Below are 15,118 nucleotides of genomic sequence, written 5' to 3' on the forward strand. Positions count from 1 at the left end.
GTATGTGTGTGTTAACGCAAACTGACAGACAAGCGGGTTTGCTAAGTCGAATCCTCCAGACTAATCTAGTTACATTATAAAATGTCTGAGGTTGGGGAAATGTGAACTGAGAGCTCCTCGAGACAGGTTCTTGAGTTTGATAGGTTTTGACTGTCGTGTGTTGCTTTAGACAGCGATTACACCTGATCCATTTCATGCAAATGTAATGCAGCAAACGATAGTTGATAAGATAGATGGCTTTGCTGTAAAAGTTTCTTTTGTTTATTTGTTTTTAAGCAAGTCAAGCCTTCAACTGGACGAGCTCTTCACCCGACAACTACGCTGTTTACTACGCATGCGTGGGGGACAGCATCACATTCCCCTGGTCTTACTACACGGACTATGATGAGACTGTCAGCTACATCGAATGGTACTTTAGGGACACTTTAGGTAAGACTTTACCACCAAGAGGTAGTCACGTTCCTGTTGCAAACCACAGCACGAGAACAGAATGGTCTGAGAGTTGTGTCCCTTTGTCTAACAGGCTGAGGTGACCGGCTCTCCTTGATTTTGTTTGTTTTGTGGTCGTGCTTCGATTTGGATTAAAGTATTGGCTCTATATGTTTACATGTGCTTCTGTTGCGTTTTCTTCCTCTTTTGGTAAGCAACAGAACTATATATATATGATGTTATTTTAATTACAAGCTGTATGGCTCTATTGGGTGGACTCCACGCCGCCATGTTTCACTTGCTTTGGCAGCGACCTTGAGGTACAGCGAGTAAACGGAAGTGATGATCATTCTCTTGTAGTTTTATATGATAACATTTCTTCATATTCTGAAGATTACTTAATATTCTTCTTAATATTCTCCTGATGTCACTGACATTATTCTCTGGAGTGTTACCATTACATCTACAGTGATCTCCCTTTACTGCCGGCACGCAGTGAGTCCTCGCGTTGTTCTTCCTTCTACATCTTTGTTATTATTGTGTGATGTTGTTCTACATTTTTGTATTATTTTGTGATGTTGTTCTACATTTTTGTATTATTTTGTGATTTTGTTCTACATCGTTATTATTTTGTGATCTTTTCTACATTTTTGTGATTTTGTTCAGCGCAATGAGTCCACCTTTGGATGAGATATTGCGCTTTATAAATTTTTACTTTATTGTTGTTATTGTCATTGTTGTTATTATTTGTCTTAATTAAACAACGCACATACACATAAAATTAATATAAGACTCGTGTTATCAAACCGTTGTTTTTTTTTCTTGCTGTAAGTTTTCTGTCGGTCAGAGTACCTAAACAAAACTTGTATAGTGTTGTGTAACACACTGATAACATGTTTCAAATTAAACGGAAATCATATGCAGAGCAAACTAGAGAAATAAAAAGAACCCAGTGAACATCGTAAACAATAAACTAGACAGAGCAAGGAATAGTTTCAAAGATTTCCCTTGCAATAAGGTTTCTGTTTAGGCAGAATACACTGATATATTTTAAAGGTCTTCAAATTGTGCAGGCGTGTGTGGGCTCATTATATATATATAAATCATCATGCAATACTTTACAGGGACATATCACGAAGAGGTTATTGCAAGTTATATCCATGGTGAGTTCTTCCTGTCTCACTCTGTACGACAACACTTCTCTTTCGCGGACAACGCAGGCCTGACCGTCAGCGGGTTAACATCCCACGACTTCGGGGACTACTGGGTTCGCGTCGTCATCAACAGCTACACATCAGTCTTTACACAAGAAAAATATGTTCATCTAAACTTTCCACGTAAGTCTGCAATATCGTATGCTACATCGTATTGTCATACAATGTCCAGTGCTGTCCAATTATTAAATTCTCATTTCTCTCTATCCATGCATTGCTTCTCGACCTTTAGTTACTCTTTCCTATGTCAATCTTTTAAATAAAACACCTATGATTTCTTTCCCAAGCAGCAGTAGTTTTGTTTTTAAATAGACATTTTGCAGGCATGGATGAGATCAAGAATACATAATTATTTTTCACAATCATCTGGATGAGACAAAAAGCATTCATCTGTCATTTGTTATCCAATTTCAGGGTGATTCACTTGTTCCTTTTCAAAGCATGTAAATGTAAAGATAAGGAAATATTATGCCGTGGACATGATATAAGCTTTTTAGTTAGTCCCTGATATTTTACTTTTGTTGTTAGAGACTCCTTCAACTACGGACCAACAGCTGCACGCCAGGATGCTGCCGAACCCAGTGCGTGGATCAGGTGAATGGCACGTGCAGCTCGCGTGCGGCTACTTCACGACACCTGGCACTGTGGCTGTGCTGTGGAAGGTGAGGTCATTTTTAATGTGTAAATTTACACTTTTGTAATGAGCAAAATAAACGACCAAATTTTCTTGAACTTGATATCTTCCTTCCTTCTAATGTTATAGTTCAATAGCTTTATATACATTTATAAACGTAGATATATGTAAAAAAATTTTGGAAAAAATCTCAATCACCGAAAGATAAGAAAGGATGAGAACATATAAATAAGTAATCTGCATGATGGACAGATTGTTTTGTCTCTCTCTCTATATATATATATATCAAAATATCTCCTGTACAATCTGTAATAGTAATATTTTAACAAATTAAATGTTAGCGCTTGAATCGAGCAATTCGTTCTATGTTTATCTTACGCAAAACTATCTATAAAAGTATTTTCTGCATAAATTCTCTCTACCCTTGTACATGTAATGCAAAGACGTACAGGTGAAATAACCGTAATATACAAAACTCATTCCACGATATACCCACACACAACTTTTCAAAGAATTGTCGGGGCGTCAACAATTGGGTATAGGTATCTCACGGAATGTCATTATATCAATTTCATTAAAACATAATATGTTTCATTCACAGACTCCATCTGGTCAGATACTCCACAACAGCACCTTCACAGGTGACGAGTATGTCCTGACCCTAGACAACCCTGTGGAGGAGGGCAGCTACACCTGCTTCCTGGATGTCACTGACCCTGCTGCCAGATGTGTTCACATATCCCCCACCATGCTGTTCAGTAACGAAGTCCATGTCGACAGCTGCTCGGTACAAGGGGCCTTCTTCCATCCAATCCTGCATGAAAAGGAAGACATGGCCTCAGTTATTCACCTTCTCTCGAGACAACATGGTGTGTTACATTTATATATGTAATTTTTTATAAATGTTGGTACAGTATAGTATTGCTTTCGATTTTTACTCAAATAATTAGATTGTTTTGTCGGATTTGTTTGTAAATACGGTGTGTGGTTGAAAGTAGAATGCTTGGACCTGTTATAAAATGATTCACAAACCATGTTCAAAGAATAATAGAGGGTTAACTTTGTTATCTGGTTCAAAACTACGAAGCATTTTCCAGCAGACTATTAAGAAGTAAACATGTAAGAGTGCAAATAATATATTTTTTCACAGGTACTTCAGGTGACATGGTTCGTCTGGCCGACGGCAGCAGACCGTGGGCGGGACGAGTTGAAGTGAAGTATTACAATGGTACCTGGGGAACAGTGTGTGTCGACCAGTTTCATTCGTCTGTAGCTTCTGTCGTCTGCAGAATGTTAGGGTTTATCGGGTCAGTGATATTATTTGTTACAATACCCTTTGCTGTAAACTATAAAACTTAACTTTACTATGTAGTGCAGAGTGGTGTAGGTATAGAGTACAGTGAAATACTGCATCGTATTCAATATTATAAACGTTTATGCCGTACATTGAAAATCGTCTGTAGTCGGTTAAATGACCAGCTGGCCATTCGTTCTTTTACTTCTCAGAGTCCTGAGTGTGGTCAAGAGGCTGTCATGTGTGTAATCCGTACTTACACAGTGTTTGTCGAACTGTTACATTCATTCCCTTGGCCGATCACTCGGACAGGACGGTGCGGCTTCTGACAGTCTTTCTTCAACGGCGGTCATTCTATTCTTGCTTGTTTTGTTACAATATTAGGAGCGATAAGTCATATTCACATCATAACAGTTATTTTCTTTGTCGACAGGGATACACCCAGTATGTACGACTCGTCATCATACGGCAGGGGCACATTATCAGTTCTGCTGGAAAATGTGTATTGTAATGGCAATGAACGGAGCATCTTTGACTGCACACACAGCCCGGTCGGACAGCGCAATTGTTATTACTATGAAGATGTTGGAGTAAACTGTTTTCCCAACATTTTGTGAATTTAAAGATAAATAAATCTGTTTTATGTCATTATTTGAATTCAATTATTTTTACTAGCTCATTAAGTCCTATACTCATGAGGACCTTCTGTTGTGGGACTGCCACGTCATCTGCGCAACACACTGACCTTAGTGTATCCAACTTCTGCACGGTTACCCAAGTCCTCTAAATGTCTGGGTAGGTCTAGACCGAGAGAGAGAAAGAGAGAGTAAGAGGAGGAGAAGAGGACAGTCCTCACAACCGGCGGGCCCCGAGGAAAGTGTCGTTAAGCTCACGTAGAGCGAAATGTTAACGTACTTCTTTCATTCTTTTCTTTTTTCACTGATAGACTCAGCGATGCCGCTGGATGACAAAGTTTCTGCAGGTAGTAAAATATTTTGTCACTCACTCTTGCTTCTAAAGAACAAAATACATTCAAACAGGAAAACAACAAATACACCTTAACATCGACAATAATGTGATTGTTATAGCGCCTTTCTCCTACATCAAGGTGGCGGGAGACAAAACTCAAAGCACATATCATCAGTTTTCAGCAGACACCAAATACAACTAAAACCCAAAGGCACTACAGGAAAAATGAAAAAAAAAAGAAGAAAAGTAGTCGATAAGACAAGGTACCATCAGTTTAAATACAATAACCCGATGTCCTAGGGTACAAGTATTGGAGCCTATAGCGTCTTCTGCACTGACTGTAAACTCAGATGTTATTGTAGTAAAATGCTATACTTGATACTGAGGTCAGTAGATAACGATATAACAATAATAAAGACACAAGAATAATTGAGTTACTGGACCATAGTTCATACAAATGTTTGATAATGAATTAACCCGTGAAAGGCTCACTCTAAATAAACTTTTAGTGCATTTTGACAGTGCGCATGCAGACCTGAGTTCAAATACACAGCCAACCCATTGTTTTTCCCTCTATCCTCTCAGACATCGATTGAAAAATTGATAAAGGATTGACTATTTCCACAAATCACGGTGCAAGCTGGAATCGCCATTACTTTAAAAGCGATTACGAAATCTCTCTGTTAATCTTTGTTACTACTTCAGACAATTGTTCTCCTTTTTTGCCGAGTATAGTAAAGAGCGATAAAGTCCGTTGATTTACAAATGTCTGCCATTTGTTCGCATTTCTTAGAAACAACTTACTTCACGATATCGACTCAGACCACAGACACTGTGTCCGACTTCCACAAGTTTGTCAGTCACAGGTACAGAGAACGAGAAGTGGGTTAGATGTGTGTGTGTGTGTGTGTTTGTGAGCGCGCACACTAGCGATTTACATATAGATAAGGTCCCGGCATTATCAGTGGACTGTATTAGTTAGTAGAAAACCATCTTTAAAAGAAACAGCTGGAGAATTTCTGGTTGTTCTCAAACAATTTACAACTCAACAACGTGCTCAAAATGAAATTCTTTTCTGAGCTCCTCATAATTGCCATCTCTGTTTCAGGTATTTATTTTTATATGTGCGGGTGTTAAAGTATATCTCTACTCTTTTTTTGTGTTGTTCTTAACGGTTTTATTTTTCTTGACTTAAATACTTCTGTTGTTTCACATTTTTACAAACATAAAAAATTGTTTTTGACTATTTATCCATGTAACTGTATGTGTGTTTACTTATTATTTATTTCATATATTTATATAAAATTGTTTTATTTCTTTAACTTACACATTCCTTTTCATGTCTTGTTGTCAAACATATTTTTGTCTCCAAGTGGGTGAAGCCTTCAACTGGACGAGCTCCTCCCCCGACAACAACGCCTCTTACTACGCGTGTGTGGGGGACAGCATCACCTTCCCCTGGTCTTACATCACGGACTATCATGAGACCGTCAGCTACATCGAATGGTACTTCTCGCAAACTTCAGGTACATCTGTATTCAAGTCTAGTCTCGCTCCTAGTGCAGAGTATCATTAAAAAATCATTATTAACAATGCACCTATGCATAAAATTCGTTTATGGAATATTTTGTGCTCAGAGTGGAGAAAAAATGAGTTCATGTCTAAATAATAACAAAAGTTGTAGAGTATAATTTACTATGATAATAATCTCTGCGAATAATAGGGGCGTTATTAAAAAAGGAGAGTGAACAGGGAAAATAAAACCAACCCAGTGCATTTCGCAAAGGTTTCATCATAAACTGGAATAGTAAGGAATAATTCCAAAGGAGTCCATTTGAATTTGTTCCGTTGTGATACTTTAAGCAGAAGTCAAGTGTTCAAGTTTAGCACACATATGTGTGTGTTTATGTATATATATATGTGTGTAACATTTTGCAGACTAAAACCCTGAAGTCATTGGAAGTTACAATGTGTGTGTGTAACATTTTGCAGACACATACCCCGAAGTCATTGCAAGTTTCATCCATGGAGAGTTTTTCGTGTCCAGCTCTGCACGACAACACCTGTCCTTCAGTGGCGATGCAGGTCTGACCGTCAGCGGGTTGACACACAACGACTTTGGTGTGTACTCAGCTCGTGTTGTCATCAACAGCTATTCGTCTCTTGAAACAGAAGAAAGCTACATTCACCTGCGCCTCCCAGGTAAGTCTGTGATGTATGACACAGACTCCACACAATATTCATTGCTATTAAAGACACATTTTTATATTTTTAATGTGTTATTGTATTGTCCTGCATGCACCCTTGTCAATATTTTCTATTCTCTGATAACGAGTAGCACATGTTTACAGTCAGCTTCATGAGGCAGAGAAAAGCTCACATCTGTTTCATGGAGTTCCACGTGTCCCACCATCAGCGGGTGAACGTGTAGACATGGAAAAGTCACATGAAGGCAGTGTTTTATGGGGGGTATATATTTGTCAGTATATACTATTTTACTGTGTTGTTAGAGACTCCTTCAACTACGGACCAACAGCTACACGCCAGGATGCTGCCGAACCCAATGCGTGGATCAGGTGAATGGCACGTGCAGCTCGCGTGCGGCTACTTCACGACACCTGGCACTGTGGCTGTGCTGTGGAAGGTGAGTAACTCCCACCAAAACCCCATGTATACTAAACATATATCCACATTTATATTATTGTATATTATATATACATATAAACATATAAATTAGTTTGTTTAATCTTATTAAAGGAACATAACTCAGAATAAAGGCAGGGAGCAGTAATGCTGACACTGACACATAAAACATTCAAGATTAATAATGCTTCGATTTCTAATGTTGTTATAGAAATATTTTTTCCAAAAATATATTATAAACTCTGGCATCCATATCTCACGAAACAGGCCTGTCATTACATTATTTTAATGTCAGTAGTAATGGCATTTCATTCATAGACTCCGTCTGGTCAGATACTCCACAACAGCACCTTCACAGGTGACGAGTATGTCCTGACACTAGACAACCCTGTGGAGGAGGGCAGCTACACCTGCTTCCTGGATGTCACTGACCCTGCTGCCAGATGTGTTCACATCTCCCCCACCATGCTGTTCAGTAACGAAGTCCATGTCGACAACTGCTCAGTACAGCGGGTCCTGGGGAATCATGCAAACCAGTATGGAAATGAAGAGATGGTCTTAGCCATCAAGCTGCTTTCCAGACAACATGGTTTGTTACATTTCATGCTTGGTTCTGTCGTAAAATATTCTACAATACAGATGCATCAAAGTAACTCAGTAGGTTTCTTTGGCTTAATTAGCACTAATTTCAAAAGTGAGAAAGTTGAAAACCACGCGAGGATAATAAAGAGATCATCATCTGGACACGCTCGCGTGCGCGCTTACTTGAGAAATAAATTTAAAAAGTAATCATCATTATGAGATACTTTTAACATGTACAGAATGTTCATTCTGGAAAGTACTTGTCATACAGGTACTTACAGTGACATAGTTCGCCTTGCCGACGGCAGCAGACCGTGGGAGGGACGAGTTGAAGTGAAGTATTACGATGGTACATGGGGAACAGTTTGTGACGATGAGTTTCATCCATCATCTGCTGTTGTCGTCTGCAGAATGTTAGGGTTTATCGGGTTAGTCATATTTGTTACACATTGTTTTGCAGTAAGGCTTAATATTTCATTCCCCCGCCTTGTAAAGGTGGAGTAGGGGATATTAAAACAGTCAAGTGAGTTGCTGTATCAGACTACAAAGAACCAAATTTTTATAAATGTTTATACCGTCCGTGTAAACTCGTCAATGAATAAACTATCTGATGGCATTTTATCATTTGGCTCACTCTCCAAAGGGCTTTATTCACCAGTGGTTATGAAGTCCTGAATGATACAGTCATTACTTTTTTTGTTTTGTTTAAAGATTTACAAAGTGCTTAATGGGTTAGTATTACTTTCTTTGTTGACAGAGATTCACCAACAGTGTATGGCAGTGCAGTCTATGGCCAGGGCTCGCTACCAATTCTGCTGGACGATGTGTCTTGTAATGGCAACGAAAGGACAATATTTGACTGCACACACAGCCCAGTGGGACAGCACAACTGTCAAAACAGTGAAGATGTCGGAGTTGACTGTTTTCCAAACATTCTGTGGATTTAAACAAAATCTCTTGTTTCGTGCCTTATGTTGCTCATTCCATGTTATCTGTGCAGTGAGTTTACTGTCACTAGTCCAGTCAGTCCTCTACACATGAGATTACCTTGTCGTGTGAGTGGCACACTTGCACCAGTGTATCCACCTGTTCGATGTTGACGAAGTCCTTTATAGGGCTGAGTAAGTCTACACCGTGAAGGAGAGAAGATGTGGACTGTCCTCAGAAAGAACCGGCTTTTCACAGTTCACAATGACTGCCTTTATCTTTCTTAGTTTTACCGATAGACACAGCAACCCACGACTGAGGACGATTGAGGGAATTGTTAGCAAGCAGTGAAATATTCGTACACTCTTCATTCTAACCTTCACAGCAACAACATACAATAACATCTACAAATACAACGCCTTGATGTCACAATCTTGCATCTTTAGTCTACATAAAGCTTGAGAGATCTTGAAAAAAAGAATAATAACTGATAACTAAGTAAATTCGAATATAACAAAAACAATAATGATAATAATGATGGTAATTGGTAAAGCGTCTTCATTAAGAATCGAGGCGCACTCACGACCAGTCGCAGGAGGGCCGTTGCACTCTTCCTGCGGTTCTTGTCAAAACCCATTCACCCCGGGTAACTGGACACGTGGATGACAGTCGTGACGTAACGCTGACCACCCACGTTAACATCTTTTAGGGAAGCGTTACGTGAGCTGTTCACACGTCACTTAATTCAAATCTTGTCACACGACTCACCAGCCTCGCACCCCTGTAATGAAAGACAGCGACATGTAACTGAGAGTACAAGAAGAGATTAACACTGTACAAATTTAGACATGGTTTTATTTCTTCCCATTAGAAATGATAATTTAGAGCCCAAAATATATCTGTTGTAAATATGTATAAATATTTGTGTATCTACATGTCCACTCGTCTGTCCTTCTCTCATACTTTAATGACACGGCTAGTCGTGCCAAAAATAATGTAGATGGAATCTCAGGGCACTGTGGTCATGAACATGATCCTGATGCTTTCTTAATATTGTTTGACTCAGATTCTTCCTGTGATTACTATGCAGCACAACTATGGGTAGTTGTTGCCTATTTAAACCAATAGAAACAGTCGACACTTTTGCTTTAAAAAGATTTCTGGGAGCCCCAGTACAAGGCATTGGAATGTTATAGACATCCTTCTATGTCTGAGCTAACGGTGGTAATCAGCAACAGCAGCAGGACGATAGTCTGTGACACTAAAATAATCTGTCACACTAAAATAATCTGTCACACTAAAATAATCTGTCACACTAAACTCTACATTTTAAAAACATTTGAGATCGGAAACTGTGCTCTGTAACCACATGTTAGTTTATAAATAACTTTACCTATTATTTATGTTTTGTAAAATGTACAAGTGACTACCACCCAACCCTGTAACACGGGTCAATGGCATAAACAATCATTTGTTTGTTGTTGTTTGTCTCTCTCTCAAGCTCTATATCTGATCTTTAGTATAAAGCATTTAGTACTTATATAAAAGACAAAAATATAATTCACCCAGGTTGTAAATTCGTACACTTGCATGATTCATGTATTACACATGTTGCAACATATCTTTATGTAGCAAATTAGAAATGTACAAAGTCGTTGTGATGTCCCCCTCCTGTTAGGGGCAGATGAGATATCTACACAATAAAATATTCGATTCTCTCTTTCTTTATTTCTCTCTCACACGCACACACAAGCACAACCCAGAATGCAGTTTGTAAGTTTTGTGTGTATGTGCTCATGTAGATATATATACACACCTGTGTACAAGCTCACTAAAGATAAGCTGGAGACTTTCTGATCAAGTGACTGTGTCGGGACATAAAGGGGAGTAGACACGGGGTCACTATGTAGGACACCTTACACACGTATAGTCTACCTGTAACCTTTGACAACAACACAGGTGGACCACTCCTGACTGGCTTGTCTCACCATTCAACACAATAGTTTCTCATGGAAGTAGTTTTTGGGTTCTTCATTTGTGTAATATCCATAACAGGTATTCCTCCACCTGTCAATTTGTCAATATTATTGTTTGATGTTACGTTTTTGATAATTTGTGTCTTTTTTCTGAAAATCCTGTTTCTGTGCTAATGTCACATGTTGTGACTATTCTAATTTATATCACGAGCTGCCAAAACTACTCTATGGGACAGCTATGTCTTATAATTTAACTCAGTTTAATACAAAACCCTGGACATTGCTGTAATTATTCTGTATGACGAAGCGGTCCAGACCTACAACTGGACAAGCACTTCACCAGAGCTCGGCGCCACGTACTACGCATGTCCGGGGGACACGGTCACCCTCCCCTGGTCTCTGGTCACCACAAGTTCTGAGACTGTCAATGATGTAGAATGGTACTTTGCAGAAGGGGGTAAGTCACTTCAGGGTAGGAGTCTTCAAACATGTCCTGCAACTTGTACAGAAACCGTTTCTATAGATTAACGTATACTTACTGTATACTTAGTGTCAGCTGACAAGGATGAGTAGAAGTGTTCTTTGCGTATGGCATGTTTCTTGTGTGACTGTGTGAGTATATTACATGATGCAACCATGATGTAAATATTTCTTTGTGTGTATGTGTGCATGATGGATGTTTACCTTATGTGTGTTGCTTACCCAGGTGGAAATAACACGCTCATTGCCACTTACATCCATGGTGAGCTCCTATTGTCCCACTCAGAACGACAACACTTGGCGTTCGTCCCTAATGCGGGGTTAAAGGTCAGCGACATAGCACCAGAGGACTTTGGACAATACTCAGTTCGCCTTGTCATCAACAGCAATTCATCTTTTGCCACCAAAGGAGGATACGTGTTTGTGCGTTTGCCAGGTAAGATGGCGATTTTACATGGGACCCAACCTGCTCTGTTATTACCCGAAAATTGTAATTTACCTAGCTCAGTGTTTAGCTTCTGTTTGTGCTGAAACAGCTTTGTTTCTTTTCCTCTTCAGTTTTCAAGGATGTAGATGTCTATATGTATATAGACCTGGGCTGAGACACACCTGGTGTATAAATACATTCCTGCTGGTAAATAGTTCAGCGGCCTATGTTTTTGCCAGGCGAAATCTTATTGGTGTCCTTTTAAAATTTGAAGCCTACAACGTGAGCTGTTGTCATTTTACCATTGCTTGACCTTGTATGCAAAAGTTTAATTTTATTTTTCTCAGAACCTCCTGCAGTCTCAGACCGCGTGCTACGCGCACGAATATTACCGAGCGCCGTACAAGAGTCCGGACAGTGGCACGTGCAGCTCTCGTGCGGGCGCTTTAACTCTCGTGGTTCTCTGAAATTCTCTGTACGGTGGAAAGTAAGCTTCCTTTTTTAAATAGCATTTGATATTTTAAAATAAGTTTTAAGTTAAATTAATTAAAGATCAGTAACTTTTATTTCCACCACCAATTGGTGCCAATCACCGTGTGCGGTGTGGTGGCTTGTGCGCCGTGTCCATCCACAGAACTATGTCGGCGGGAGCCTTGTGCTCCTGGCAGGTGTAAACAAGCCAACAGGTCTGTCAGGGGAGAGGCCAGACTAAAATGTTGCACCCTGGCTCTCCAGACCTCCAACAGAAGCCTGTGAAAAAGAACCAACCGATATGCCACTAGTCAAGACATGACAAAACGCAAATGGGGCTGAATAGAACACACCCTGCACTAACCAGCAGACAGGCAGCACTTGACTGGAACAATCAGGGAAAGAGGAGAGTTGGGAGACCAAAACAGACTTGGAAACGAACAGTAGAGAGCTAACCTTGTTTTTCACAATGATGTTCTTTATCATAATGTGCAGTTACAAAATACCAGACTATAGCTTATAGCGTCTGTCAGACATTCTGCTATATCGCGACTTTTAAGTGTTTCATGTTGGGTATGCTGCAAGAAAAGGGTGCATTCAGGTGCATGCATGAAATAGGATATAAAAATATTTCGCAGTACCCTGTGTCACAATCCTGAGCCTTTATATATTTTATGTACAAACCGTGTCTCATTGATCTAACAATAAGAAATATTATTTACAGACCCCATCAGGGCAGGTCTTGAACAGTTCCTATTCAGAAACTCGCGAGGACATTTTGACTTTGCCCAACCCTGTAGAAGAGGGGAACTACTCCTGCTTCCTGGATGTCCAGGACCCGACAGCCAAGTGCGCCTTCGTCAGTCCCACGATGATGACCAGCAGCAACCTTCACATCAACAGCTGCTCTGTCCAGCAGGCCTTGTTTAATCCAGTCCAGCAAGAAAAGGATGAAATGGAGTCCGCCTTTAAGTTCCTCATCAGAGTACACGGTGAGTCACGAGAAAGACTGAGATTTGAACCACTTCCTGCCACGTGAAGTTCTCCCACGTAGACGTACAGCTGACGTAAGCGAACCGCCGCCATTGTGACAAAGACTGAAGAACCAGAGATGACTAATTGTCAAAACATTACTTAACAAGCAAACAATAGTCAAACAACAAATTTTACATGTCTCTTATTTTGCTTAGATTCTCTCGCGAGGGCTAGAGAAAACAGCAATGATAGAATCTGATTACATGCACTGTCACACACAATGTGCATACATAAATTCACCTAGTTACATACAAAACATATTTATTAATGTAAACAATCAGATTTTGCAGGAAACTGCATTAAAGAAGGATTTTCCTGTAACCCTAGACACAGTCCGTCTTGTCAATGGCAACCGGCCGTGGAAAGGACGAGTGGAAGTCAAGTACAACAGGACCTGGGGAGCAGTTTGTGACAAAGATTTCTCTGCCTTGTCTGCTGCTGTCGTCTGCGGGATGTTAGGGCTCAGCGGGCAAGTGCTGCCATTGGTCATTGGTCAAAGGGTTTTCTGAAACTTCATTCGCAGCGTATAGTAGTGTGGCAAGGCAAATTGTTGTGACTTGCTATTTGATACTGATATGATATAAACAGTTAAACTGTCCATGGATAGAATGGGTTTCAAAGTTTGGACACTAATTTGTCTGCTTTTTCACAGGTTAATAGATGAGTTGAATTTTATGCTTCTAAGCTTGAATAAGATGATCTTCCGGGTGACTTGTGAGCACCAAACTGTGACCATGCTTGACCTGCACGTGCGTGATGTTTCCAACATGAACATGGACATCTGAAGGGCCATGAACTTTGTGGCTGCATCATGGACTGCAAATAAGCCGTCAATTTTTGAAACTGTTTTGCCAATGTTGGTTTCAATGTTTACCCAGGTGTGTCGGACGTTGTGCATGACGGGGATGATATTGACTATGTGAGTCTGAATGAAGTTCTGCGAGATGATTGGGACAGTAACCTCTGATGCAGCTGAATTCGACTTCGACGATCTCGCTACTTGGGACGAAAAACTTGTGGTGTACTTTCTATTGACGAAACATGCAATGAAGCTGAGGATGTGTAAAAGGAGTTATATATAATATATATGTTTATATTCGAGGTGAACATACGTGCATCCATGCATGCGAGCGAGCGATTGTATGATTGACACCAAACACCTATCATAATAAAACGTTTTTGTTGTTGTTGTTGACAGAGACACACCTGTAGTGCACAACCAAACATTGTACGGTGGGGGCCCGCTGCCAATTCTGCTGGACGCTGTTGTATGTACCGGCAATGAGACCAACATCTTGGACTGCTCCCACAGTCCCGTGGGTGTCAGCCACTGTGATGGCGGGGGACAAGTCGGAGTTGACTGTTTGCCAAACATTTCGTCGAATTAAACACAAGCTTTCAAAGAAATGCACGTCTGCCTGTGTTAAATATTTAATCGATTATATAATTAAGCACACACACATACACACGCACACCCTTTCTGTGTATGAAAGGGAGGTAAAGAATTGTTTGTCATGTTGATAGTCAAGGGAGACAATGTCTTGTACCTGAACAATCTAGAGTGAGTGAGTGATTCACTAAAAAATCGATGATGCATGTGGGACAGTTGAACATATGAAGAATAGGTCGTCATGTGAGATGTGTACATCGTAGTGTCCCTGAATCATGTCCTGCCCTCGTTAAACTGAAGTAACACGGTGCAGTTTGTAAAATACTAGTTGACTACAGAATGAAAAAAATGACCGTTAGATTGTCTGGGTAGACTGCAACAGCCAGGGTGGATTAACAACGACTTGCATGACTGGATGACTGGCAGGCAGCCTCACTGTCTACAGAAGGTCGTCTGTTTGTCAACAACATCGGTCACAGCAGACCTCAGTCCTTTGTCCTACAACCCCTGACAACCCTACATGACCCAGACACCCAACTGTAGCGGGTACTGTGGGTAATATTATTGTTCTATCATTCGTGAATGGCAAACAGTTCTGAATCTGACTTTAAGTACAGTGATCTTTTTGTTTTATCGCTGATGTCATA

The 15,118-nt window shown here is 40.1% G+C and overlaps 3 protein-coding genes across 3 annotated transcripts; all 3 read left to right on the top strand.

The window, feature by feature from the left end:
- The first annotated feature begins 2,180 nt into the window (after positions 1-2,180).
- On the top strand, positions 2,181-4,188 carry LOC112561466 (neurotrypsin-like). The gene is made up of 4 exons (XM_025233990.1): positions 2,181-2,305; positions 2,879-3,146; positions 3,428-3,584; positions 4,005-4,188. The coding sequence occupies exons 1-4, from the start codon at positions 2,210-2,212 to the stop codon at positions 4,186-4,188; spliced, it is 705 nt and encodes a 234-aa protein (XP_025089775.1). The 5' UTR covers positions 2,181-2,209.
- Positions 4,189-5,540: 1,352 nt separating this feature from the next.
- LOC112569447 (neurotrypsin-like) lies at positions 5,541-8,758 on the top strand. Its single transcript, XM_025247273.1, has 7 exons — positions 5,541-5,648; positions 5,914-6,066; positions 6,533-6,742; positions 7,051-7,184; positions 7,502-7,772; positions 8,037-8,193; positions 8,523-8,758. The coding sequence occupies exons 1-7, from the start codon at positions 5,603-5,605 to the stop codon at positions 8,710-8,712; spliced, it is 1,161 nt and encodes a 386-aa protein (XP_025103058.1). The 5' UTR covers positions 5,541-5,602; the 3' UTR covers positions 8,713-8,758.
- A 1,822-nt stretch (positions 8,759-10,580) lies between these two features.
- LOC112569686 lies at positions 10,581-14,480 on the top strand. Its single transcript, XM_025247592.1, has 7 exons — positions 10,581-10,747; positions 10,976-11,125; positions 11,375-11,584; positions 11,923-12,062; positions 12,771-13,038; positions 13,409-13,550; positions 14,280-14,480. The coding sequence occupies exons 1-7, from the start codon at positions 10,702-10,704 to the stop codon at positions 14,467-14,469; spliced, it is 1,146 nt and encodes a 381-aa protein (XP_025103377.1). The 5' UTR covers positions 10,581-10,701; the 3' UTR covers positions 14,470-14,480.
- Positions 14,481-15,118: the final 638 nt, after the last annotated feature.

Source organism: Pomacea canaliculata, linkage group LG1 (genome assembly GCF_003073045.1).
Source record: "Pomacea canaliculata isolate SZHN2017 linkage group LG1, ASM307304v1, whole genome shotgun sequence".
In the NCBI taxonomy this organism is placed as follows: domain Eukaryota; kingdom Metazoa; phylum Mollusca; class Gastropoda; order Architaenioglossa; family Ampullariidae; genus Pomacea; species Pomacea canaliculata.